General features: G+C 58.3%; 8 protein-coding genes across 8 annotated transcripts; 1 reads left to right on the forward strand and 7 right to left on the reverse strand.

Moving 5' to 3' along the window:
* Positions 1 to 325: 325 nt before the first annotated feature.
* On the reverse strand, positions 326 to 2,592 carry BO70DRAFT_136678 (T6SS phospholipase effector Tle1-like catalytic domain-containing protein). The gene is made up of 2 exons (XM_025538094.1): positions 2,373 to 2,592; positions 326 to 2,285 (listed from the first exon to the last, which is right to left on the reverse strand). Exons 1-2 carry the CDS (start codon positions 2,496 to 2,498, stop codon positions 507 to 509), a joined length of 1,905 nt encoding a protein of 634 aa, XP_025403040.1. The 5' UTR covers positions 2,499 to 2,592; the 3' UTR covers positions 326 to 506.
* Positions 2,593 to 3,815: 1,223 nt separating this feature from the next.
* On the reverse strand, positions 3,816 to 4,438 carry BO70DRAFT_136729 (uncharacterized protein). The gene has a single exon (XM_025538095.1). It carries the CDS (start codon positions 4,266 to 4,268, stop codon positions 3,903 to 3,905), a length of 366 nt encoding a protein of 121 aa, XP_025403041.1. The 5' UTR covers positions 4,269 to 4,438; the 3' UTR covers positions 3,816 to 3,902.
* A 2,049-nt stretch (positions 4,439 to 6,487) lies between these two features.
* BO70DRAFT_426583 (peroxidase/cytochrome P450 family protein) lies at positions 6,488 to 10,569 on the forward strand. The gene is made up of 11 exons (XM_025547804.1): positions 6,488 to 6,966; positions 7,028 to 7,125; positions 7,182 to 7,423; positions 7,472 to 7,817; positions 7,865 to 7,955; positions 8,006 to 8,336; positions 8,386 to 8,729; positions 8,779 to 9,681; positions 9,733 to 9,969; positions 10,019 to 10,298; positions 10,360 to 10,569. The coding sequence occupies exons 1-11, from the start codon at positions 6,562 to 6,564 to the stop codon at positions 10,419 to 10,421; spliced, it is 3,339 nt and encodes a 1,112-aa protein (XP_025403042.1). The 5' UTR covers positions 6,488 to 6,561; the 3' UTR covers positions 10,422 to 10,569.
* A 340-nt stretch (positions 10,570 to 10,909) lies between these two features.
* On the reverse strand, positions 10,910 to 12,685 carry cp6 (putative carboxypeptidase S1; the record flags this gene model as incomplete). The annotated part of the gene is made up of 5 exons (XM_025547379.1): positions 10,910 to 10,974; positions 11,084 to 11,350; positions 11,455 to 11,968; positions 12,048 to 12,378; positions 12,432 to 12,685. The coding sequence occupies 5 exons, from the start codon at positions 12,683 to 12,685 to the stop codon at positions 10,910 to 10,912; spliced, it is 1,431 nt and encodes a 476-aa protein (XP_025403043.1).
* A 964-nt stretch (positions 12,686 to 13,649) lies between these two features.
* On the reverse strand, positions 13,650 to 14,674 carry BO70DRAFT_415768 (uncharacterized protein; the record flags this gene model as incomplete). The annotated part of the gene is made up of 1 exon (XM_025547380.1): positions 13,650 to 14,674. The coding sequence occupies one exon, from the start codon at positions 14,672 to 14,674 to the stop codon at positions 13,652 to 13,654; it is 1,023 nt and encodes a 340-aa protein (XP_025403044.1).
* A 1,058-nt stretch (positions 14,675 to 15,732) lies between these two features.
* BO70DRAFT_415770 (FAD dependent oxidoreductase) lies at positions 15,733 to 17,175 on the reverse strand (the record flags this gene model as incomplete). The annotated part of the gene is made up of 1 exon (XM_025547381.1): positions 15,733 to 17,175. One exon carries the CDS (start codon positions 17,173 to 17,175, stop codon positions 15,733 to 15,735), a length of 1,443 nt encoding a protein of 480 aa, XP_025403045.1.
* A 427-nt stretch (positions 17,176 to 17,602) lies between these two features.
* Positions 17,603 to 18,567, reverse strand: BO70DRAFT_415772 (uncharacterized protein; the record flags this gene model as incomplete). The annotated part of the gene is made up of 5 exons (XM_025547382.1): positions 17,603 to 17,762; positions 17,819 to 17,944; positions 17,994 to 18,149; positions 18,206 to 18,331; positions 18,396 to 18,567. The coding sequence occupies 5 exons, from the start codon at positions 18,565 to 18,567 to the stop codon at positions 17,695 to 17,697; spliced, it is 648 nt and encodes a 215-aa protein (XP_025403046.1). The 3' UTR covers positions 17,603 to 17,694.
* Positions 18,568 to 19,802: 1,235 nt separating this feature from the next.
* BO70DRAFT_415774 (non-ribosomal peptide synthetase) lies at positions 19,803 to 22,880 on the reverse strand (the record flags this gene model as incomplete). Its single annotated transcript, XM_025547383.1, has 1 exon — positions 19,803 to 22,880. The coding sequence occupies one exon, from the start codon at positions 22,878 to 22,880 to the stop codon at positions 19,803 to 19,805; it is 3,078 nt and encodes a 1,025-aa protein (XP_025403047.1).
* Between the last annotated feature and the right edge of the window lie 1,045 nt (positions 22,881 to 23,925).

The raw sequence follows: 23,925 nt of genomic DNA on the forward strand, positions 1-23,925 counted from the left end.
CCCAGACATCGCGAACGCTTCCAGAACCACCGCACTAATGTACGGCAGGCTGCATGTCGATGGACATGGCCCTGCTGAGCCACCCGGACGCTCCGCCCTTCGGCCTCGCCGTGGCAACAGATCGAGGGCTCTCCTGAACACCATGCGTGTAGCAATTTCAATTCTACCGACCTTGTGTCGCCGGACAGACGGACATTCCCGGTGCTTCACCCCGAAACTCAGGATCAATCTAGACCCATACTCTCATTATAATTATCTCCCAAATCTATTACAGAACTTCAAGTATGCGGACATGGCTGCATGGTATCGTGCCATCCGAAAAGCCAAAGAATATACTACCACCTCCGGTGCCTCCATCGCTTGAAGGCACCGAAGAACAGCCGGCAAAAGGAAAATAGGAAACAAGCGTGTGCTAGATCAAACAAGGTCAACGAAAATCACATAAAAGAGCGTATCTTCGGGTCGGCGGAAGGAGCGGAGAAAAATGAAAAACCGTGACAACGATCTCAGTGGTGGCTGTCATCGTGGCAGATTGTCGTCTCCTTCTTTCGCACGTATACTTCTCGCACAATGTCGCCGGCATAGTCCTTGATTTCCCAGTGACCAATGCCATACCGTTCGGGAGCCCTCCTAACCCCGCGCCCACCACCGCCAATGATCAGGTTGCCGGGGCGATAGTTGGGGTTGACCTGCATGCGACGGAGAGCGGAGACATGGATCTGAGCGTCGTCAGGGATGTCGCGCACCTCGCCACAAGGCAGCGGCCACCGGATCGGTTTCCACGAGCCGTCCTTCTGCAAATCCATTCGTCGAAACGGGAGGTACTCCATCACCCTCCATGAGAGGACGGAGAGAGCCGTCAGTCCGTTGCCAAAGGACAGACAGTCGTGCAGCGAACCCTCGGTGCTCGAACACAGCAGTGCCTCCCGGAAACGCCGACTGGACCCGGAGGCGTCCTTTCTGGACTCATCGCCGGCCAGTCGGTACGTGTGCTGGCTTTCATCCCCGTAGTCGTGAATCGAATCCCGGCAGAAATCGTGGCGGTTCCAGTGCTCGCGGATAGGGGAGTAGTCCCCATCGAATTCCTCGGCGCATTCGAATTGTTTAAGTTTCCGGGGTTCGAACTGCAGCCCGGCCTTCTTCGCCTCCTGGACCATCCACACCAACGGGGCGTGGCTCAAGGGCCAGTCCTCGCCTTCGGCGAGTTTCCAACCCCCTCCAATGTCGGCATGGCCGCCGGGGAACCAGACTTCTTGAATATCCTGCCTGGTTTCCTCGTCATCCTCTTCCAGGTGACTGGCTGTTCCTGGAGCCTGAAGAGACAGCTGCCCTGATTGCCCGCTCCGGATGGAATTCAGGTCCTCAGTAGACCTAGTGGGAATAGGAACGGAGAAGCCAATCTTCTGGTCGGGCACCGTCAGATTCGATGCCCGGTACCGGGGGCCGGCATGGAGGTCTTCATGCGAGCCATTATCACTGCGGTAAACAGACTCGGTCTCCGGGTCGTGTCTGGCGGGGTGGTTGGCAGGAGGATCCGCGTTATCCACATCGTCACTGTTGACCTGCAGCACGGGCACGGTGCCATTCCCATACCGTTCCATGGGGTGCCGGAGTTGGTGCAGGTACTGTCGTCCCCGGTCCCGCTTCTTCTCGTGCCATGGTTTCGCCTCAGAGATCAAATCCTGGCGGAACTTGGCCCGCCGTTCGTCGATGCCCACGGCGTGTCGGATGACTCGAGCGGAGCTGCGGGCAGTGTATGGGAACTTGCTTCGTTGCATCCATGCGGACTCGAACCGGGGCACACTGTTGACCGTATCGAACAGGCCCATGAACCGGATCCGGCTGATCGGTCGGCTGAACGTTTCGCGGAAGGCTTTCATGTAGCGAAATAGGCGCTTCTTTTCCTCGCGTTCTTCATCGTTGTCCCCGCGGCGCCGCTGCCACTTCGCGAACGTCTTCCACGCAAATCGGATCAGCTCCTCGTTTCCGGCCTCGAGTAAGCCGATGAAATCGAGCATCTCCGCCAGGAAACGCGCAATGTAGGCGCCCCGGGAGAAACCGATGAAATAGATGTCGTCCCCTGTTTGGTAGTATCGCATCAGGAACTTGTAGCCGCCCATGACATGCTCATCAAACGAGGAGCCGACCGCAGAGTCCTTGGCTTTCAAGTAGGCCGATTTGATCCTCTGGATGCGCCCATGGCTAGAAAGCGACGTGCTCGTCACATAGGTCCCGATGCCGGGCTGGTAGTAGTGGAACTGATGGGGCTTACTGCGATCGAGCATCTGCGATCACGACAGAGTGCATCAGGTGAGCAGAACCGGTCGTGGCAGGAGGGCCCCGTCGTGGAGGGCGGCTGGGATGTCACTCACCCGAAAGATCTTCAGGACATTGCTGTCGGACGAGTCGCCGCAGAATTTGTTCCCGGTGCCGTCGAAGCACAGTACAAAGTGTTTCGGCCCAGGCGCGGGGCCAAAGGGTGTCGGGGTGGCATCCATGGTCTTCTCTAGAGGCAGGACAGATAATCACGATGCAGGTTGCTCGGTCGCTGTCCGCCCACGGGGTGGAAGAAGCTGGTCCGTCGGCCTAGGGAGCCGTAGTCTCAGGATTCAGCGGGCGGATATACCGATGGTCGCAGCGCAGTACAAGCGGGTTATGCAAGAAAGACAAAGCCCGTGGCCCTAAGTATGTTGTGGCCCCTCCGCCAGAGACGGGCACGGGGATGCTGTGACACCCCCTCAAAGTCAGGATTTGAGTTCCTGCAGCCTCGGATTCTCGCCTGCGGTACTCCGTACGTCAAGGTCGAATCCCCTGGGTGGAGCAGGAGGAAGGTGGTTGGTGGATGCCGTGCGCCAGCCGACATTCCTCGCCCAGGTCCTGTCGGGGAGGTTCGTGAGGGCGAGGGGAAGCCCGTCGCGATCCCACCTTTGCTTTTTTCCCTTCCCAGTTCCCTCCCCCTCGTGCCCCCCCCCCCCCCCTGCCCGCCGTCAGCTGCGGTTCCAGCGGCCAAGGTTGCTCATGCATGCTTAGTGGGAGTCTCACGAGCACTACGACCCAGTCGAGTCCGCCCGGGAGACCTGATGGCCGGACGCATGTCAAATTAAGAAACTGCAGCGATCCTGCACGTCCCAGAGGTGGGCTCAGGTGCCATGGAGTCTATCTCGGGCGACGGGGAGGGAAGATCCCAGCATGGCTCTTCATCTCCAGAGTACGGTAAATACGACCAGTGATGTGCCGTGGCGCGCGACACTCCAACGCCGACAGACGATCTTTGCCGACTATTTTCTCGGGTGGAGACATGAGCCGGTCCATACCGATATCGAACAGGACGCCTTACAATGCCAACCTGTTACGGCCCACGGGTGGCGGTCGGCCACTTTCATAGATAGGTACAGCGCCAGGACTTGCTTGTTTGTGTGCAATGGTGCATGCATTCTTATTTCCCGGAGACTCCAGGACCTCCAACCACGACGATGAAAGGGGGGTCCGGGAAGAATCCGGGCGAGCTTGGCAAGCAAGGGGTGGACTGGAGGATAGCAGGTACGGAGTACGAAATAGATCATACTAGTGCGTGAGAGGGGGGAGTGATTCCCCACCACCAGGGCGGAACCCAGAGGCCGAAGGACCAAGAGGGCAAGGCGACAGGGATGGGAGATGGGATGGGGAAGCAAACAAGAAAGAGGCGGTTGAGACAGACCACAGCACAGGCACGCCCCCACCCAGCCATACCCAAGTACTAGATAGCATACGACCTGTGCGGTGCATGGTATGGCCACCTACCTACCTAGTATATAGGATGATGCGTCGAGCTACCCACTATTTACCCATGTAGGGAGGGACGTACGTGTAGCAATCAATGTACGGCGTCCTGTGTACGGTACGTGATTGGGTCCTCCGTCCTATCAGCCAGGCTTAGTGAGAGAGGGCTGTTCGCAGAAAGTGCAAAATCTGCCGACGACGGGACCAGCAGCCCGTGCAACCTGGGAGACTGGAATAATGAGATGGCAGTGGGTTGCCCCTAGCGAGTACGGATTGGGGGGGGACCAAAGCGTGAAGATTGACTGGAAAAAGTCAAAGCCTGAGGCTTTCCGCCGAAGAGACGAGGCAGGGTCGGCGGCCTGAGGTGTCGTCCGGCAGTGGGGCGCTTGACGGCGGGCTGGAGCCTGGGGCCGCCAGGCCGACGAACCACTCGGACGCTCCCGATCGTCTTCCCGTGGAAAGCCCGGCGGCCTCTTCCCTCTTCCCTCTTCCCTCTTCCACCCACCCATATCGACTGACTATCGAGTTGGCCCCCCCCCTGCAGAGGCTGAACTGCCCATCTTATGCCCAGGGCTTGCTGCAACTTTCGCTCATCGCTTGGCCCAGACCAAGTCATCCCTTAGCCGGTTTCCCAACCAGCCAGCCACCGGTTTCAGCACTCAGCTCCCCCCCCCTGGCCCCCGATCGGCCTGGACGGTGGGCTGGAGGGACTGGGAGAAGCCCCCCTTGGAGGAAGACGAGGAGGAGGGGAGAGAGAATAAGCATGGACCTCATACGTTCCTCCCTTTCGGCTTTTTTTCCCTTTCTCACACGACCGACTTGCTGACGCTGAAAGTTACGGTGAACTTTGAAGAATTCAGACTTTGAGACCCCCCCCCCCCCCAATTCCTCGTCAGATCGATCGGGACGGCTATCGATGGGGCAGTATCTAAGTAGTCGCTTGTGTGACGAGCACCAAGCTTGGAATGGCGGATCCACCCATGAAGATCTCCCCCCCCCAGCCATCCAGCTCCCTGTCCACCGCCCAGAGTCCCATAATAATAAATAATACTACCCACTATTCTATCCCACACCACGTCGTGCCACGGCCACCAGAAGACGGAATGCCCAATTCGTAGTAGCCAAAGGCTTACCCAGGCTCAAGGCAGTCCCATGATGCAGAAGGTAAACTCGCTACGTGCTGTTGGCCTCGTCCAAGATTATATTCTCCGACCAGCAGAACGAAAGATGGATGGCGCGGCAGGGATTGATCCCAGGTAGGCAAGCATGCAGTAACTCGTCGCCTGCATTATGGAGCCCCCGCGCAGAACACCCGCCAGTAACAGAGCCGAACCTACGAATGCTCGCCAAAGTTAAATGAGGATGATGATCCATCCCATCCATCGTCATCCCGTGTTGCGAACGCGTGGGTACCCTACCTACGGTCTGTCCCCGATTGGACTCCGCCGAAATCGCTCGCGCGAGGATGGACGCCAGGACGGAGGCCTCTCTCTTCCCGCCGGGTGGAATCCTGGCGCTATGGCCAACCCAGTCACTCAAGGGAACCCTCCAAGTCACGACACGACGTCTTGCGGTCGCAGGGAGAATGAGCGAGGGCGGACCGGGCCAATCTGAAGGTGGATTACCCGGTGAGCCTGCCTAGCGTGAGAGAGGGTCCGCAGTGTGGGCCCTCCGCTAGTCTTGAACTGGGATGTCAGGTTCTCAAGCCTCCGTCGACAATCGACAATCGACCCGAGGTGCGCATGAGTGTGTGAGAGCATCGCGCCTTCTGATTATTGAGCTCGACGGCTCCACTGCGCAGGTCGACAGTGGAAAAAAAAAAGATGAAAATATACAGAGTACGGAGGACTGCGTATCGGTGTATCCATTTTGGTATCTCGCTCCGTGCTGGGTCCATTGCAATGCCGTCCTGCAATTGGCATCTTGGAGCCGAAGTGGGGACAACCCTTTCCAGTCCCAGCGCCATGGGGCCGTTCCCTCGCCTGAAGATTATTGCTGGGGTCTCGCCACGGTAAGTATCGACCTATACCGAAGTAGGCTAACTCTGCTCACGGCCATCACACCCCGGTTGATCGGCGCTGCTGAGGCCATTGAGTGCTCAGGAGCTGAGATCGTACTTTCAGGTCTCTGTTCGGTGGTCCGCTATCCCATTGAGCAAGCTGGACCAAGCATGTGCATGTGCCAGGTGGCGACCACATCTGCATCTATCCCTACTCTTTGCCAACGCCTCCCTCGCCTCCGGGATTTGGGGGTACATGCAGGCAGTAATGCACATCACGGCCTTGATCCTGCATCTATCGGCGTAGACAGATTGGCTGATATCACAGGCCATCTTGGACGGCTGAACCACGTTGCCCCCCCCCCCCCCCCCGCCCCTTTACACATTACTCGGTCAAACCGATGATCTGCACCCTTCCGGAGCAAAAGTTCAGCTCACCCAGGCGCCTGCCTAGCTTTGCGGGGCTGGATCGATAGATCAGTGACATCTTCGATACGGTACGGGTGCTAGTCGCCGTACAGGCGGCGGTCCTTAATCGGATTATTACAATTGTCGTCATGGGGATTCGATAGCTAGTATCCACAGGCTGGCTCGCACGGTTGGTAACTCGATATGCCCCATGCACAGTCTGCCTTCAAACCCTATTCTTCCGACGGATCGCAAGCTGGTGGATTTGCTGTTGCTCACCACCCCTTCCTTATCTCTCTTTGCGACCGCTGCCCTCCTCCATCTTCTGTCCCCATACTCCGTACCATTGCCTTGTTCACATTCCTTTAAAACTTATCCGGTTTAACTTAATCATAATGTTGCGCAGGTTTTCTTCGACGTTCAAGAAGTCGAAGGGCGACCCCAAAGCGGACAGCGACCCGAAGCCGAATGGCGCGCAGGTGAACGGGCAGAGGCGCCAGTCGAAGGTGCCGACCCAGAAGCCTTTGCCCGAACAAAGTCATAGCGATCGCAATGACAAGAGCGACGATGGCGTGCCGGTGTTTGAGAAGTATGCGCAGGTGTTGCACGCTTCGCGACGGCCTTTGCCGAACCAGACGGGGGATGGTACCTACCTAGAGCATGAGCACCCGGGTAGCCTACTCGGGGATCTCAAGTCTTTGGGCTTCAAGGATGTCGGTACGATGAAGGACTTGATCAAGACGAAGGCCAAGGGAGAATACATTGACGACAAGACCATGCTCATGGAGCGGATCATCCAAGTAAGATTCCCAGCTCTGGGATAGTTTCTCTTTGCGACATGCTAACAGACTTCGCTCTCAGCTCGTCAGTGGACTCCCCAGTAACTCAAAGACTCGCACCGATCTTACCAACGCATTCCTGGACGAGCTATGGGGCTCATTGCCCCACCCGCCTCTCTCGTGAGTGGACGTGGAGTAATCAAATGGAGGATAAGTCATTCTAACGCTGTCGCTAGATTTATGGGAGAAGAGTTCGCCTATCGCTCAGCCGATGGTTCTAACAACAACCCCACCCTTCCATGGCTGGGAGCTGCTAACACGCCGTATGCGCGCTCGATTGCCCCGTTGACGATTCAGCCTGGGGGTCTTCCGGATGCAGGCCTAGTGTTCGATTGTGTTTTCGCGCGCCAGAAGTTCAACCCTCACCCAAACAAAGTCTCCAGTCTGTTCTTTGACTGGGCGTCTCTAGTTATTCACGGTTTGGACCCCGCCGAACACACGGCGGCGTATTGCTAACACAGAGTAGATATTTTCCAGACCGACTACAGAGCTCCTCATGTCAACAAGACATCTGCCTACCTTGACCTTTCCATCCTGTACGGTGATAACCAGGAGGACCAAGACCTGGTCCGAACCTTCAAGGATGGAAAACTCAAGCCCGACACATTTTCGGAGCAGCGACTCCAGGCTTTCCCTCCGGCGTGCTCCGTCATGATGGTCATGCTGAGCCGATTCCATAACTACGCAGTGGAAGAGCTTGCAGCCATTAACGAGAACGGTCGCTTCAACAAGCCCCGTCCCGGCCTCTCCGAAGAAGAAACCAAAAAGGCCTGGGTCAAGTATGACAACGATCTGTTCCAGACCGGACGACTGTGTGCATACCACCATCCCCGAGTCTTCAGAGACTAACAGATTACAGGGTTACGTGTGGTCTCTTTATCAATATCACTCTGTATGATTATCTGCGTACCATCATCAACATGAACAGAAGCAACAGCACCTGGTGCTTGGTAAGTTTGGAGCCGGGGCATTGGATAGGTCCGAGTCTAACAAGAAACAGGATCCCAGAGCGCAGATGGAGGGCGGAAAGGCCACTCCTTCCGGTCTCGGTAACCAGTGCTCCGTGGAGTTCAACCTCGCGTATCGCTGGCATTCTGCTATCAGTGCCAATGATGAGAAATGGACCGAGGAGGTCTACGAAAAGCTCATGGGAAAGCCTGCTGCGGAGGTTTCCATGATGGAGCTGTTGAAGGGAATGGCTAGATACGAGCAAGAAATTCCCAAAGATCCTTCCAAGCGCACATTCGCCGATCTCAAGCGCCAGGAAGATGGAACCTTCAAGGACGAGGACCTGGTGACTATCCTGGTCAATGCGATTGAAGATGTTGCGAGTAAGTTCGACCCCATGAACGAAAGATAATGGATTGCTGACGGTTGTAGGTTCTTTCGGTGCACGGAACGTGCCAAAGGTCCTGCGGTCTGTCGAGATCCTGGGCATCGAGCAGAGTCGGAAATGGAATGTGGGCTCCCTCAACGAGTTCCGGAAGTTCTTTGACTTGAAGCCATACGAGACTTTCGAGGAAATTAACTCTGACCCTGAGGTCGCTGACGCGCTCCGTCACCTGTACGAGCACCCGGATTACGTCGAACTCTACCCCGGTATTGTGGCGGAGGAGGCCAAGGAGCCCATGATTCCTGGTGTCGGTATTGCCCCGACCTACACGATCTCCCGAGCGGTGCTCTCGGATGCTGTTGCACTTGTCCGTGGTGACAGACACTATACCGTGAGTCTCCCCCGCTGTTTGCTAGGTTCTGTCGCTAACGTGGATTCAGATCGACTACAACCCCCGGAACCTCACGAACTGGGGTTACAATGAGGTTCGCTATGATCTCAACACCAACCAGGGATGTGTGTTCTACAAGCTTGCGACACGGGCCTTCCCGCAGTGGTTCAAGTCGGACTCGATCTACGCGCATTACCCGATGACCATCCCGAGCGAGAACAAGGTCATCATGAAGAACCTGGGTCGCGAATCTGACTATTCTTATGATCGACCGACTTATACCGAGCCCACAGCCAATCTCCTGTCTTATCCTAATGTGAAGTTGGCTCTTGACAACCACAAGGAGTTCCGCATGCTTTGGGGCGGTATCGCCCCGCTTCATGCTGGCAAGGGGGGAAGCGATTTCTGGAGCCGGTCATTCGATAACGACCAGTGGCGGAAGAATCTGAAGGACTTCTACGAAGACGCCACCTTGAAGCTGCTCCGCGAGAAGTCGTGTACTCTGGCAGGCATCAAGCAGGTCGATATTGCAAGGGATGTTGGAAACCTGGCCCCCGTGCATTTCGTATCGAAGTTCTTCTCCCTGCCCTTGAAGACCAACAGCAACCCCCGAGGTGTCTTCACCGAGCACGAAATGTTCATGATCATGGCGGTTGTCTTTACCTCTACCTTCTTTGATGTTGACCCGTCCAAGTCCTTCCAGCTCCACCACGCGGCACGCGCTGTCGCTCAGGAGTTGGGCCGGATTGTGGAAGGCCACGTCAAATCTATCAGCTCGCCAAGCTTCCTCTCCAGTCTCATCGACAGCTTCCGCGATGACCACAATGCACTGAAGGACTACGGAGACCAGCTCATCAAGCGCCTCTTGGAGAGTGGTCTGGGAGTGTCCGATGTTACCTGGGGCCAGGTCATGCCGGCGGCCGTTGAGATTGTTCACAGCCAGAGCCAGATGGTAATTCCGGACAGTACTCCCTCTTGTCTCACCCGGCTAATGCTTCCATAGTTCACCCAAGTCATCAACTACTACTTGAATGAGGGGAGGCAGTATCTTCCGGGAGTCAATCTCGCCGCCAAGGAGGACACCGAAGAGGCCAACGACAAGCTCTCTCGCTACTGCTTGGAAGCCATCCGTCTGAATGGAAACCTTGGAACTTTCCGCGTGTCTCAAAACGACGTGTGGATATCCGATGAAAGCGGCGACCACGAAATCAAGGCTGGCGAGAAGGTGTTTGTTGGCTCGGTAGGTTACGTGATACCCCCTGCATCAATACATTGCTAACTCTCCCCAGGTCAAGGCCAATCGGGACCCGACGGCCTTCCCGTCGCCCAACGAAGTTCGCCTGGACCGTCCCCTGGCGTCCTACCTCAACTTCGGCACCGGCCGCGAGAGCGGGCTGGGCAAGGAAGCCAATCTGATTGCGGTGACCGCGATGGTCCGGGTTGTCGCCCGTCTGGACAATCTCCGCCCTGCTCTTGGGGCCCAGGGTGTCTTGAAGAAGATCCCTCAGCCGGAGGGATACTCGTTGTACCTGCGGGAGGACTACGGAAGCTTCTCCCCCTGCCCAACCAGTGAGTGCCCCGTTGTCTCGTTCATCCAGTCTTGCAGTTGCTAACCCGGATCTCGCGACAGCCTGGAAGCTCCACTACAACGGCGACGTGCCCGCCCCCAAGCGGCAGGTCACCACCGTTTGAGATGTGTATGACTCGAAACCATTCGTTTAGCCGAGACCATCGGTGTGATGTGTCTGTTTTTCTTTGAGATATCCTTGTCGCTTTATGAGAGAGTGATCTCTTCCGGTGTACTCGCTACTGTTCGATAATCCCATTTGTTACATCATGTAGTCCCAGCGTATTCTTCTGGTCAATTGCAATCCGTTCCTGGCTACGCCAGACTGTAGACTCGGAATTCGGGAATGACATTATGGCAGATCCGTAAGTCTTCCTTAGCGCAGGGCAGGGTGATAAGCCGTCTTGATCGGACATGCACAGGTACCCCCCATTCAGACACCGTCGACTGCTCAAAACACCCTTGCAGGCCATCCCCGTCCCCAGAGGTATATCGAAAACCCCCGTACAAGCTATCGACTGACACATAATCAAGCACATGGAAATTCACACTGCCATTCCAGATCCACATTCCACGGCCGCAGCCTACAGTGCGCATCACCCGATATCCAATTTCATGTCGAGAAAATGGGGGCTCGTTTGACCATCTGGCTGAAGACCTGGAGGGCGGTTTCGGGTTCTATATATATACGTTGGTATCGATTAGCCAGGCAGTCAGCCTCGTTACGCCCAAATAGAACGAATCTCCGACACGACACCGATAGAAAGACCGAAGCGAAAAGACCTACGATAATACGGCACCTCATGCCCAGCCTCGAACACACGCAGGAAGGTGAAGTTCCCGGCCGACTTGTACTCGCCCCTGCCCACGCCGTCCACCGTGTACGACTGCAACGGGGCCCGGCGGAAGGCGTCCTGCTGCGAGAAGTTGACCGCGTTGGCGACGGCTTGCACCCCGAACCAGTTGCAGATCCAGTCGGCGTCGCCTGCCCATAGCAGCACGTTGATCCCCGTTTGGACGACGTCGGAGAGGGCGGGGAGGAAGCTGCGGGCGTCTGTCATTTATTTATTCATTCATTAATATCATCGGTTATCATCAGATATAGGGACTAGGGGTATTGGGGAGGAAACGAGAGCCGGGGGGGGGGAGGAATCATACTATCTCCCGTATACGCGAACTTGTCAAACACACCCTGCGGACACTCCTGGTACGTTGAGCGTGCCCCAATGGCGTTCCTGACCGTCTGGTTGTGGAGATAAACCGAGTACGTCGACGGGGGGTCCGGATCGTCCGCGGGCCTGCGGATATCGTAGACGTCGAAATCGCCCGACGCAACGAGAGGGTCATCGACGACGGCGGCGCAGATGGCATCGGCCTCGCGGCAGGCCTCGTCCGTCGCGGACGCGGTGCAGTTGTCCAGCGCGGGCGAGCAGTACCGCCGGTAGTTGGCGCCGTAGTCGACCGCCGCGGTCACGTTGATCAGCGCCCGGTAGCTGTTCAGCAGCGAGTACGTGATGTACGAATATTCCTGCGTGCTCGAGTCGAACCACCCGTTGTTAATCCCGAGGGAGACCAGCTGGATGGGTTCCCCGGTTAGGGTTTGGGAGGCGATGGCCCTGTTTTGCGCCTGGATGTATTTCGCGAATGCGGGGCCGTAGTGTCCACCATATGACTGATCCGGCGTTATTTCTCTTGGGTATGATGGAAGAGGAGAGAGTTGAGTCACGAAGGGGAGAAGAGAGAAGAGATACCTCCGTGAATAGGTGAAACTCCCGGCTTTCGTACTCCGGGAAGTGCGTGTAGAAGGCCTGCAGCAACTTCCAGACATACGGGGCGGCGGACACGGTGCTGTCGACGGGGTCGTTGCCGAAGGAGAAGCCCACCCCGATGGGCTGGTCGATGTAGAGCATGTTGGAGTGGTTGTTCCAGCTGTACGGGTTAAGCGACGGGGTGGTCTCGTTGTGGACGAAGCGACAGGGGCCGTTCTCCTGGAACAGGCCGATCATGGACGAGCAGCCTGGGCCTCCGTTGAGCCAGGCCGTCAGGGGGGCCGTCTCGGGGTTCTGGCGGGCTTCGAAGAACCTGATGCCGTTCAGACCCTAGATATTGGGATTGGCGAAGGGAGGGAAACACACCAGAAGAACATGTTCATGTCCTCGCCCACGGAGAGATAGCCGGAATACTGCCTCACCCCCGGAGTGGTCTCGCAGATGCCCGAGTTCGCGACGATCTCCAGCGACGAGTTGGTGGCTGCATGCTCGTAGACGGTGTAGTTGATGCCGTGCTTGACTACGGATGAGACGGCATCCCGGTGGATATGATCCGAGCCATGCGTTACGGCCTGGACGGCCACGGAGGCTGGCAGCAGCCAGGAGAGGGAGGGCTTCATGGCGGGCGTGCACAACACCCGGGGACTGAAGTGGGGGCCATGGGCCCATGGCTATATAGGGCCGAGGAAGGAGACGACAGATGTCCTATTCGAATGTCCGTCAATAGCCAGGCTGATTGAATCCGGCCAAGGAGTGAGAGACGGGAGGGACGCCACGGGGATTGGGCTGGTGGTGCTCTTTGTTGGCATTCCGGATGTGGTGACAATGACTTATATTAGGGCAGCCGTCGAGGGTGACATCCGCACGCCTTCCCGCAGGAGATGGCAGGGACTGACGAGGGACAGGAAATACACCGGCGTGTGACTTCAGTCGGATGATGCTGACTGACACCTGACAGCTTGTGTCTTGTCTGGCAGTGATGCGTGACGGGGGGTGGGAATGTGCCTTGCCTTTTTGGTTGGGGGTGCATCTGATTATCCGCATGAAGAATCTTTCGGGTGGGTCTTCCATTGCACTCACCAGGCCATGCTTCATCCGATATTTGAGGTTATTCATGGGGCAGATGCATAGCCAACAATGCCAAGCGACTTCATTGATCTATCTGCGAGACGATACAAGGGAGGTCGTGACAGAAACACACGAATTCGACAAACAGAACGGCAGAGTAATAAGACTAGACTATCAGCCACTTTATCAGGTTTTGTGTTTCCTTGACCCATCGCGAACAGCAGAAGACACCACAGAAGACACAAGAACAGGAACGCAAGCCCGAGACCTTGAGACCAAGTCATCAATTTTCGTGTTTCCCTATCGCATTATTGAGTTTCAACAGCAAAAGACACATCGAGCGCAAAACACAACCCCAAGTCATCCACACCACATTATTGATATTTTCCTGTTCGTAATCCCCCAAGAACACCAGAAGAACATCAAACGCAATCACAATCCCCGATTTTCGGCATATCCAAGCAGAGTAGGATGCCCAACAGCGTCAGCAGCAGCCATGCCACCCACGGATGGTCCGTCTACTCCTCAACCTCCCGTCCAAAGACCCGCTTGACACAATCGACCAAATCCTGACGATCCACCACAAAGTCAGGAGGAAGGCCGCACATCATCGGATCGACATCAAACAGCGCCTGGGTATAGAAGCGAAGCGGCTCCCCGTACGCGCGGGTCTTGCCGATGGTGATGCGACGGGCACAGTACGGCTTCTGGTCGAGCGGCGACTGCCTGGCGAGGGGGGGCATGGCGGCGAGGGCGTGGAACCGATCGGCCTCGGGGACGCGAGGGCCCTGGGCATCGGGCTGCGCGAGCTGCCACTGCTCCACATGGAGATCCTGCGTGGGCTCGTCGACCAACAGCAGCAGCACGGTCCGGACCCCCCCACGCGAGTGCGCAAACCACCACCGCACCTCGTGCTGCAGTTTCTTGCGGCAGCCCTCGAGCCCGGCCTCGATCACCAGGGTGGGCCACTGGCCGGGGACCGGGTGGCCGTGCGAGATGCGACTGGCCGGGTACCAGCACAGGTCGGGATGCTTGACCGAGTCGGCAGTCGGCTGGAAGGCCGCGTCGGAGAGCGCCCGGCCTGCTGCGGCGTTGGCGCATCCATGATGGAGCGGCTGGCGGAGGATCTCTTGGAGGAACAGCTTCGGGGCGATGACCTGCGACGCCGTGGAGAGGACCTTCACCAGCCCGGTGGTGCCCTCGTACATGACGCGGCAGTCGCCCGGCAGGAGGTTGCTCGCCAGCAGGCTCTTGTCGTGGGCCGTGAGTCCCTCGATCACGATGAACTGGTTGCAGTTGCGAGGGTAGGTCTGGCGTCGCATGGCGGCCATCAGGGCCTCGAGGCGGCGGAGGGTCGACCAGGCGAAGTGCTGGGGGGCGACGGTGCCGTCCGGCTGGATGTCGCGCGAGGCCGAACAGTGGAGGACATGATGGTCCCAGGGCACGCCCTCCAGCAGGTTGCGCTTCTGGACCTGGCCGGCTTCGAGGAAGGACCCTTCGTCCTCGAGCTTGCTTTCGAGCTTGGCCAATGATTCGGACATGATGAAGATGAACCGTCAAGTTGAGGAAGATCAACCGCTAGGATGAAGAAAGGGAGAGATGGGCGAGGAGAGAGGAGGAGAGAGGAGGAGAGAGGAGGAGAGAGGAGGGGAGGAGGGCATTTATAGATGAGAAGGGGGTCGGTCTTCTTCGAGGGCGTGAATCAGGGTTCACAGGATTCACGACGCTGGCCGTCAGAGTGATATCGCGGGGAAACAGGAAACAGGAGGGCAACCGTGGCTCTGGGATCAAACTGCAATCCGGCAGATTGAGTGTCCAGTAGGATCCATCAGAGAGATACAGTGACCGTCTATCAAAGGTATCAAAGGTGGTGAGTGACTGACTTGATTCCCCTCCAACCAGGCTGACTATGGCATCTGACATCATGATAGAATCGAAAGCCAGGAACAGTGGAAGAGTGCACGATACACGGCAGCCTAGAATATCAGAGCCACCTGGACCGGCCATCGAAACCGCACCTTCACCTCACACTTCTACCATTCACCCACAGGGATATATCTGGTACCTGGTATTGCTTGGTCGGTGATAACTTTACTTTTCCCCTATTCCCTAACATTCTGTCGGTCGTTCCAAATCCATCATCCCGCACATCAGAGCTCTACTCTCTGGTAGTGCCACTTATCCTCGCCCTTGATTTCCCCTTCACTTTCAAGTCAACGAGTTGTATATCGCGTGATTAGAAAATATACTGGATTAATTTCTCCCCCCCCCCCCCCATCCCCCCCAAGGCTATCAACAATCTTTTACTACATAGCCCCCCCACAGTCACAGGTAGAGAGTATACAAAATATTCCATATCTCCCGGAGGCAGTAGATATATAGTATCATAAACCCTCGAGTATTTCTCTAGGATGCTCGCACCTCTCCCGCATCCCTCTTCCGTGGGAGGAGGTGAATGTTAACAGTTAGAAGTCAGTCAGGGTTTGCCCCCACTACTCAGCCTGCAACCCCCATCTTTTGACTCGCCCAATAACAACAGGATCAATAGGTCAAGAGATAGATACGGTCTGTCTGTCTGCCTGTCTGACCACAATAGCCCTCACCTCCCCTGGAAGCCTTCTAATCTTCTGATTATCGCCGGCAACAGCCGATCCACGGCCCGCCAGATGGGCGACGAGCCCGGATACTCCCACGTCGCCCCGACATAAAAGGTGTTGCGGTGGCCCTGCAGCCCGTTCAACCGATCATAGAACCGGCCCTCGATCGCCTCGCGACTGACCGACATCTCGAACGGGCTGTGGTCCGCAAACGCCACAAACCGGGGCTCTTCGTCGTCCTGCCTCTCCCTCCCCAGCACGCGCAGGATATCCTCCCCCACGGCCTGCTGCACCTCCTCCGCGGACCTGGGCTCCTCGCTGACGTAGCTGACCGTCACGATGTCCGGCACCGCCGTTGCCGCGACCGAGAAGGTACAGGGCAGCCGGGGGAGGCCGTAGGGGGTGTGGGCGCCGCGGTTGAGGAGCTGCAGCCCCGAGGGGTAATGGGGGACGCGGACCAGGCCCACGTAGTAGTGGCCGTTGAGGAAGTGCCCGAAGAGCGTCGCCTCGTGGGCGTCCAGGTCGAAGCCCTCCAGCACCGGTCCCTTGGGGGGCACCGCCAGGATGGTCAGCGCGGCCTGGACCGTGACGACCTGCTCGTCCTCCGTCTGCACCGTCAGCTCATGGCCCTGGCCCTGGCCCTGGCCCTGGCCCTCATCCCCCGTCCGAGACGCTGCCACCACAACGCTCCGCAGCAACACATCCCCGCCCAGTAGCCTCAACGCGGCCTGATACAGCTCACTGCTGCCATGCCCCGAGGCCTGCAGGAACCCCTGCCGCAGCGAGGTCACCAGATCCAGCGACATGAACTTCAGCAGATACACGGCGGGATAGTCGAGCCAGGAGCGCACGCCCTGGGTGTACAGGCTGATGGTCTCCATGACGGGCCCGAGGTCGTATTTCTTCGCGAGCTGCCCAAACGACATGAGCAGGTCCTCGGGGATGTCATCAGGCAGGTTCCATCCCTCCGCCAGGTAGGGATGCCGCTGCAGCACGGCCGTGTATCTGGCCAGCGCCTCGGAGGCGTTGCCCGGGTTGGGGGCGACCGACTCGCCCGTGCGGAAGTCGATGCGCTGGAGGATCCCCCCGACCGGCATGCTGCGCGAGAGGGACACGTTCAGCTGGGCGAAGAAGTCGACCGTCTCGCTCGAGTCCTGGAACAGGGCGACCCCGAAGTCGATGGGCGTGCCGCTGCCCGGGTCGATGTACGTGTTCGTGTGGCCGCCCAGTCGGCCCTTCGCCTCGATCACCACCACGCTGATGTTCTGCTGCCGGAGGCGCATCGCCGTGTATACCCCGGAGGCACCGCCGCCGATGATGCACACATCGCGGCTGATCGTCTCGGGGGGGCGGGCCTGACTGGTGACGTGGGAAGGGCAGAGCGGTGCGAGGAAGAGGGAGAGGAAGAGGAAGCGGAAGAAGAGGCGGGCGGTGGGGACTGTCATGGGGGAGCGCATGATGCCGTGGTGGGTTAGGGGGATGCTGTAGGGATTCGGTCGATGGCAGGCCCTCCCCTCCGTCCCTATAAATACAGATCCGTGCGACGTGGAGGGAGGTGGGCTCAGGTTACCTCTGCAGTGGCCAGAAGACCGGATCCTGGTTGACCAGCCACACGACGGGTCCCTCCAGGTCAGGTAGCATGGGCTATCCCGGCTGTGCGAGCATCATTTGGAGCTGGGACTGGTCCAGGTGGTCGAGGTGGTGGAGGGGGGGGGGCAATTGGGGCACGGCTCGGTGAGTATAGAGTCTAGGGTTGTACCAGGCAGAGGAGGAGATTCGGGTAAACGGCACTCGCTGTTCACAGTATGAGCCACTGACTATACAACTATACACGATACACTATACACTATACACCATACACTATACATTGCCCTCGCGCCCCCGTTACCATGTCCTCGACACGACGGCGCTCTCGCCAATCCCTCTCCCCCGGTCCAGCAGCGTTCCACCCGATGGGAAGTCGCCTACGCGCACTTGCCGCTGACACAAGTGAGGCTGCCCGAGCAGTCGTTCTCGTTCTCGCAGGAGGCCCCTGGGGATGTGACGTTAGTGTAACCGTGTGTGCACCACCCGAGGACGGAGTCTTACCGGCACAGTGGCCCGCCCAGGAGCAGATGGATGAGGACGAGCCGGAGCTGGAGCAGTAGCTCGACGCGTCGGCGTTGCTGTAGGTGTCGGAGGTGTGGCAAGTGTCATCTGAGAACAGGGCAGCGGCTACCCTTCGTCAGTACGACGGACACAGGCTCGGGCAAGAGGGACGTACCGTTGACGGTGTAGGTGCTTGCCGGGTTGACAATCACGGACTGGGATGCACTCGGGGTCAACGCATCCTCGCACCTGATCTGCGTTTCACCGCCGTTGACGGTGCTGGAGCCCGTCCAGACGTCGATGTGATGCTTGCCCTCCTTGTAGTCCGTGGCTGACTGGCTTAGCATGGCTTGGCTTATGAGAGGTGGAGGGCCCATATGGACATACTGCACTGCTCACAGACGTCCTCGAGCCGGAGGTATTTGCGCAGGTAAGGGAGATAGATGATCTCGCACTTCTCGAACTCGCCCGGCGCGGTGGCAAAGGTCAGGGGGTCGTCGTACGTGCCGGTGCCTGAGTTGAGGGGGGGGGGGGGGGTTAGTGGTCTGGCTCGAAGGGAGGCTGGGCCAGGACATACCCCCGGCAATGTAGTCACGGCCACCACAGTTATACGCCGTCTCCGCACTGGCAGGGTCGTTGTCAGGGTATCCGTAGAAAGTGATCTCGTAGTCCGTCTCGACCGTGCAGCTGGCGGCGACGGCGGACGCGAGGCCGAGAAGGGCCAGACCTTTGCGCAGGGTGAAGTTCATTGTGTATGGAGGGTGCGCTGGCGAGTCTGTCTGTGTTTCGGGTCAAAGAGCTGAGGGAGCTGGCTGTTTATATGGTAATGAATCTGCGGGCCATCCGTCCTCTTCCCGGTCTCGTGTGGCCGGAGCCCCCAGGGCTGAATCGTGAAATGGGCATTTGCCATGCGATGCTGCATGGGGCTGGTTTCAAAGTGAGTCCACGGAATCCTTCCAGGAGGATTCCCTGATCTGTACCTCTCTGCGCGGCTATTCCAGCCGATCCTCACCTTCTGGGGGGAATGTGACCTCCCCGGATGACATCTCACCTCGCACCCACCGGAAGGATACTCGTTCGCCATGCACGCAGCACACAATATATTGCGCTCATTGAATGGCCAACCCAATCCTCTCACCGCGACGCTGGTGGAAAGTTACCCGACACCAGACAAAGTGCGAAAGGGGATCGATCGGGGACGAGATTTGGGGGCCAAATCGGATCCGATCCCAACCCTAGCTGGCCCCCGTTGACTTCCGCCTATATGGCGTTTGGCCCCATTCCAGGGCTATTTTTGTCGAGTTCCTGCCTTGGTATGGCCGGGTCCGTGGTTCCTTGCCCAGGAACCGTCGTTCAATCCGATTAGGTCGTGTTCCTGCATGATCGGCCATGCTTGCCCTCCAACCCCCACATGCCTTTCCTGGCTTATCTCTGCGGATTGACCAAGGATGCCTCGGGACTCTTTATCCTGCCGCGGTCTTTCATTCACTCTGGTGTCGACAGAATGTGCCCGCAATGGGGCCGGATAAAGCAAGATCCGGCTCAGCACTCAAGTCAGCAGCATCAGGCTAAGTGGCTAGTGGCATTGGTGTCTAAGACATTGTTCCTCGGACTAGGAATGGAAGCAGGTGAGAATAGCCGACAGCCAATTGGTGTGTTGGAAGGTGATGTCTGCTGCCTAACGTGTAGAAGGGGTTTGCCATGTCCCAATCATGGATTCGTTCTTGGTGCCTACAATATCCCATGGAGATTCGGCGGGGGGGCAATGTGATGCCCTGATAGACAAAGCAAGGGCAAAGCAAGTCCTTCGTGGAGAAGGCTTGTATATGGAATTGTGCCTACATCAACGGCAACATTGATTTCGTCATAATGGAGATTGTTTTATTATGAATAGAAAGCTGTACCAATGAAGTAATCAGATCTTCAAATGTCTTTTCGATCTCAGGCCACACATATCTCTTTCTAGCCAGAAAAAAAAAAAACATCAGTTTGGAACCGACTTCCGCCCACAGCAGGGCATCCAACTCTGCAACGACCGCTGAAACACCGTCTCGATGGCCCGACAGTTCAACACCTCCGGCGCATCCTGCAGCGCCCGTCGCATGTTATCCCGGCCATACTCGGGCATGTGCTCCCACACCTCCCAGCGTGTCTTCTGGTCAAACACCCGTTCGCGCAACATCGGCGTCAGCGGCTGCATGGAGTCGCCCACGCGCCCCGACAGCGCGTCCACCCATTGGTCGTACGGGATGGCGCGCATCTGGTAGGGAGACAGCTCGTTCAGCAGCTCGAAGCTGCCGTTCGTGCTGATGGCGTCGTCCAGATGCGGGTGGACCAGGTTGTAGGCGTGGCCCAGGCTGCTCAGCTTCGTGGAGATGTGCAGCATCGCGTCCACGACGAAGTCCACCGGCACGAACTCCTTCCGCTGCCCGGGGAGAATCGGATACAGGCCCATGTCCATGCAGGTCATGAACAGCCGCGAGATGAAGTCGTCCGGGTTGCAGATGCCCGACTCGCCCAGCACGAACCCCGGCCGGTAGATTGCGATGGGGAGGCCCTGGTCGATGGCGGCCCAGACGAGGCCCTCCGCCACGTACTGGCTCTGCGAGTAGCCCATGTCGTAGGGCAACGCCGCGACATGCGCCGCCGGACGCTCGTCCTCCGGCAGCAGCTTCGCGCCCGTGACGTACCCGGTCGGCCCGTACGAGGTGATGGTCGACGAGTAGTGCAGGGCCTTGGGGCGCCGGTGGGTGCAGAAGTCCAGGATGTGGACGGTGCCCAGCACGTTGGGCTGTCGGTGCGAGGCATACGGGGCGACGTAGCTGACCTTGGCTCCCAGATGGAACACCACGCTGGACCACTCGGCATACGCGTCATACTCCTCGGGGGACAGGCCCAGCTGGGCCTGGTCGAGGTGGCCCGGCAGCGCGATCACCTTGGCCATGTCGGCAGAGAGGCTGTACTTGTGCAGGGCTTCCTCCAGACGACGTCGCGCCGAGGGCTCGTCCTCCGCGCGCACCAGACAGGCCACCTTCTCGACATCTGAGCGGCGAGCCAGGGCCGCCAGGAGGAAGATCCCCACGAAGCCGGTCGCGCCGGTCAGGAAGATGCGTCCCTCGTCCGGCCAGTTCGGGACGGTGCCCTCGATCGGCCGCAGATGCTGCCCCAGGGTGGAGTCTTGCAGCCACGCCTGCTGCTCTTCCTGGATGGCCCGGTCGTCGCCGTTCGCCTGGAGATCAGTCACCAGATGCGTGAGCTGGTCGAAGCTGGTGTTCTCGTACAGCTGCTGCGATCGCAGGGAGACGCCGAAGGCCTCGTGGATGCGGGGGATCATCGTGGCCGCCATCAGGGAAGTCCCCCCCATGGCGACGAAGTCGTCCTTCGCCTTCAGATGGTCGACGGGGAGGCCGAAGGCCGTGATCCAGATGCGCTCGAGTCGGGAGGCGACGTCGCCTGGCTCGTCCGCGCCGTTGCCCTGGAATGGGGGGGCCTCGTCCGCCTGGTCACCCTTCGGCTGCGACCGCTTGAGTCGCTCGCGATACCGTTGCTCCAGCGTCTTTCGATCGGCCTTGCCCGTGGGCTGGAGGGGCAGCACGTCGATCAGCTCCAGGCGAGGCACCATCAGGTGAGGCGCCTGCTCCATGTACGACTTCAGGATGACCCCTGCGGAGATATCGGGAGAGGACGGCACGCAGTAGGCCAGCAGGAACTCGCCTCGATCGAATTCTTCCGGTTTGATCTTGACGACCACGGCAGCACTGACGAGGCTGGTCTTGAGCAGCGTGGACTCCAGGGCCTCGAGCTCGACCCGTTGCCCGCGGACTTTGATCTGGTTGTCCTTCCGTCCGAGGAAGTGGTAAAGGCCCGCCTCGTCCACGCGCATCAGATCTCCCGTGCGATACATGGGCGTCTTCCGACCCAGCTGGGGCACCTTGACGAAGCTCTGGGCTGTCTTCTCTGGCTCCCCGATGTAGCCTCCGGCCACGCAGACACCGGATATCAGGAGCTCGCCAGCCTCGCCAGGCTGGACAGGGCTCAGGTTGTCATCGACGAGGAACACATCCACGTAGTCAAAGGGCCGACCGACGGGGATTTCGCCCTTCCGGGCGTCCTCCTCCGAGACCTCGTGGTACATCATATAGACGCTGGCTTCCGTCGGGCCGTACGCATTGATGATACGCCCCGGGGCCCCCGCATCGAAGATGGACTGAATCGACCGGCAGTTGATCGCTTCGCCACCCGTGACCAGTACATCCAGAGTGGAGAGCGCGCCCGGGCAGGCGTGAGCCATGATGGCGAGGATGGAGGTTGGAAGCTGCAGGAGGTTGAGCTCCTTCTCGGTGATGAAGGAACCCAGGGCAGTTGGGTCGAGCACGACGTCCATCGGGATGACCACCATCGTCGCTCCGTTCAGCAACGATCCCCAGATATCGAGGACGCACACATCGAAGATGATATTGCATGCATGGCCCACCCGCTGCCCTTTCCGGATCACCTGCCTGGGGTCGAGGCAGAGGCTGATGACCCCCTCTGCGAAGCCCTCCACCGCTTTGGGCTCGCCGGTCGTCCCGGAGGTGTGGAACACAAAGGAACGCGCGCGTGGCCCGTTCCGAGAAGGGGAGAGGACCGACTCTGGATCTGGAATCATCCGGTGGTCGACGACGAGGTGCCGGAGTGACGGCAGCCGGTGCTGCTGTCTGACATCCGTGACGACGAGGCTGGTTCCGAGCTTTTGCAGCATCCGAGTCAACATCTCGTCGGGGAGTCTGTTATCCAGCGGAACACACGCCCGGCCGGAGTATATCACGGCGACCTGTGACACAACATGGTCCAGGCTGCGAGGGGCGATGATCCCAACCGGGGCCGATTCTCCCTGGCTGAGGCTGTTGATCTGGTCACCCAGGAAAAGTGCCTTTCGATCGAGTTCGGCATAGGTGAGTTGATACCGGCCATGTTCAACGGCCACGGTCGAGCCACAGACCTCGGCCTGCTGATGAAGGCGTTCAGCAAGGCCCAGGTCTGCGTCTGGGTTGGCTTTATCGGTATTCAGAAATGGGGACATGATCGAGTTGTGAGTTGAACAGGGACCGCACCACAGCGGCAGATGCGGCGAATATATCGTCAATCTGCTTGGCCTTGCCCGGTCCACAAAACCTGCTTCGGACTCGGAAGAACTGCAGTATGAAGTCAAATTCGGCCAGCTGACGCTTCGGCAGTGCATATCATTCTTGGTCTGCGTGGCCCCTGCCGCGGCAGGAATAATTGTCGCAAGACCTGCTGCCCCAAGAGGCATGATGGGCGCGCATTTAGCTTTCCTGCGCATCGGGACCCTTCTTCCAGCCACTATGCTTGTTCTGACAGGTACCCACCCTGATGGTTTAGACGTGCCAAGAACGGGTCTGGGGCAACAGGTCAGGCTGAGCCCGATAGAACGGTCAAAGCGCATACAGAAGGGTAAAATGGTCCCTCGGGGTCTCATGGGCGATGCAATTAGTGCCTGGGTCTGGGTGCGCCCTGACGTCAATTGGCGTTGGTATGGTGTTGATCCCCTCCGATGTAAACTCTGCACTTGAGTCGCACTGACCGTCTCGGGTATGAGACGTATGACAGATAAGCTTAGACCATCAAGATGCAGATCATGGAGAATGATCCGCGTCGGACCGTGGGGAAGCTCCTATCGTGTTGGAGATGCCGGTGGCGGATGATGCAAGTCCATGCACTGGATGCTTCGAACTCTATCCCGAACCTGGCAGCTAGCTGCAAGGCAACTCAATCTTGGAGCTTAATCTCAACGCCGATGGTAGATCTATCCTCGGACCCCTTCCATAATCAACACCACAGTGGGTAGTGCGCTGGTTGGTGGTGTAGAAAGCCGAAGTGCTCTGGACCATGGACCGTCACTGCCACTGACTGCCAGCAATCGATAGAAACATGATTGTTGCCCTACCCAGCCCCAAAGGTTCCTGGAGTCTAATCGCCCGGAACCGGTTTGATGCCATCGGCCAGCTCGTCAGGAACATCCAGAGGGTCTGGAGTGTCCCCTGCTGAGACTATGACTAGTCCTTCCCCAGGTCCCTGGGCGAAGAGGTTCTCCGTTTGCCTCAGTG

This window comes from Aspergillus heteromorphus (genome assembly GCF_003184545.1).
Source record: "Aspergillus heteromorphus CBS 117.55 chromosome Unknown BO70scaffold_3, whole genome shotgun sequence".
Lineage (NCBI taxonomy): Eukaryota > Fungi > Ascomycota > Eurotiomycetes > Eurotiales > Aspergillaceae > Aspergillus > Aspergillus heteromorphus.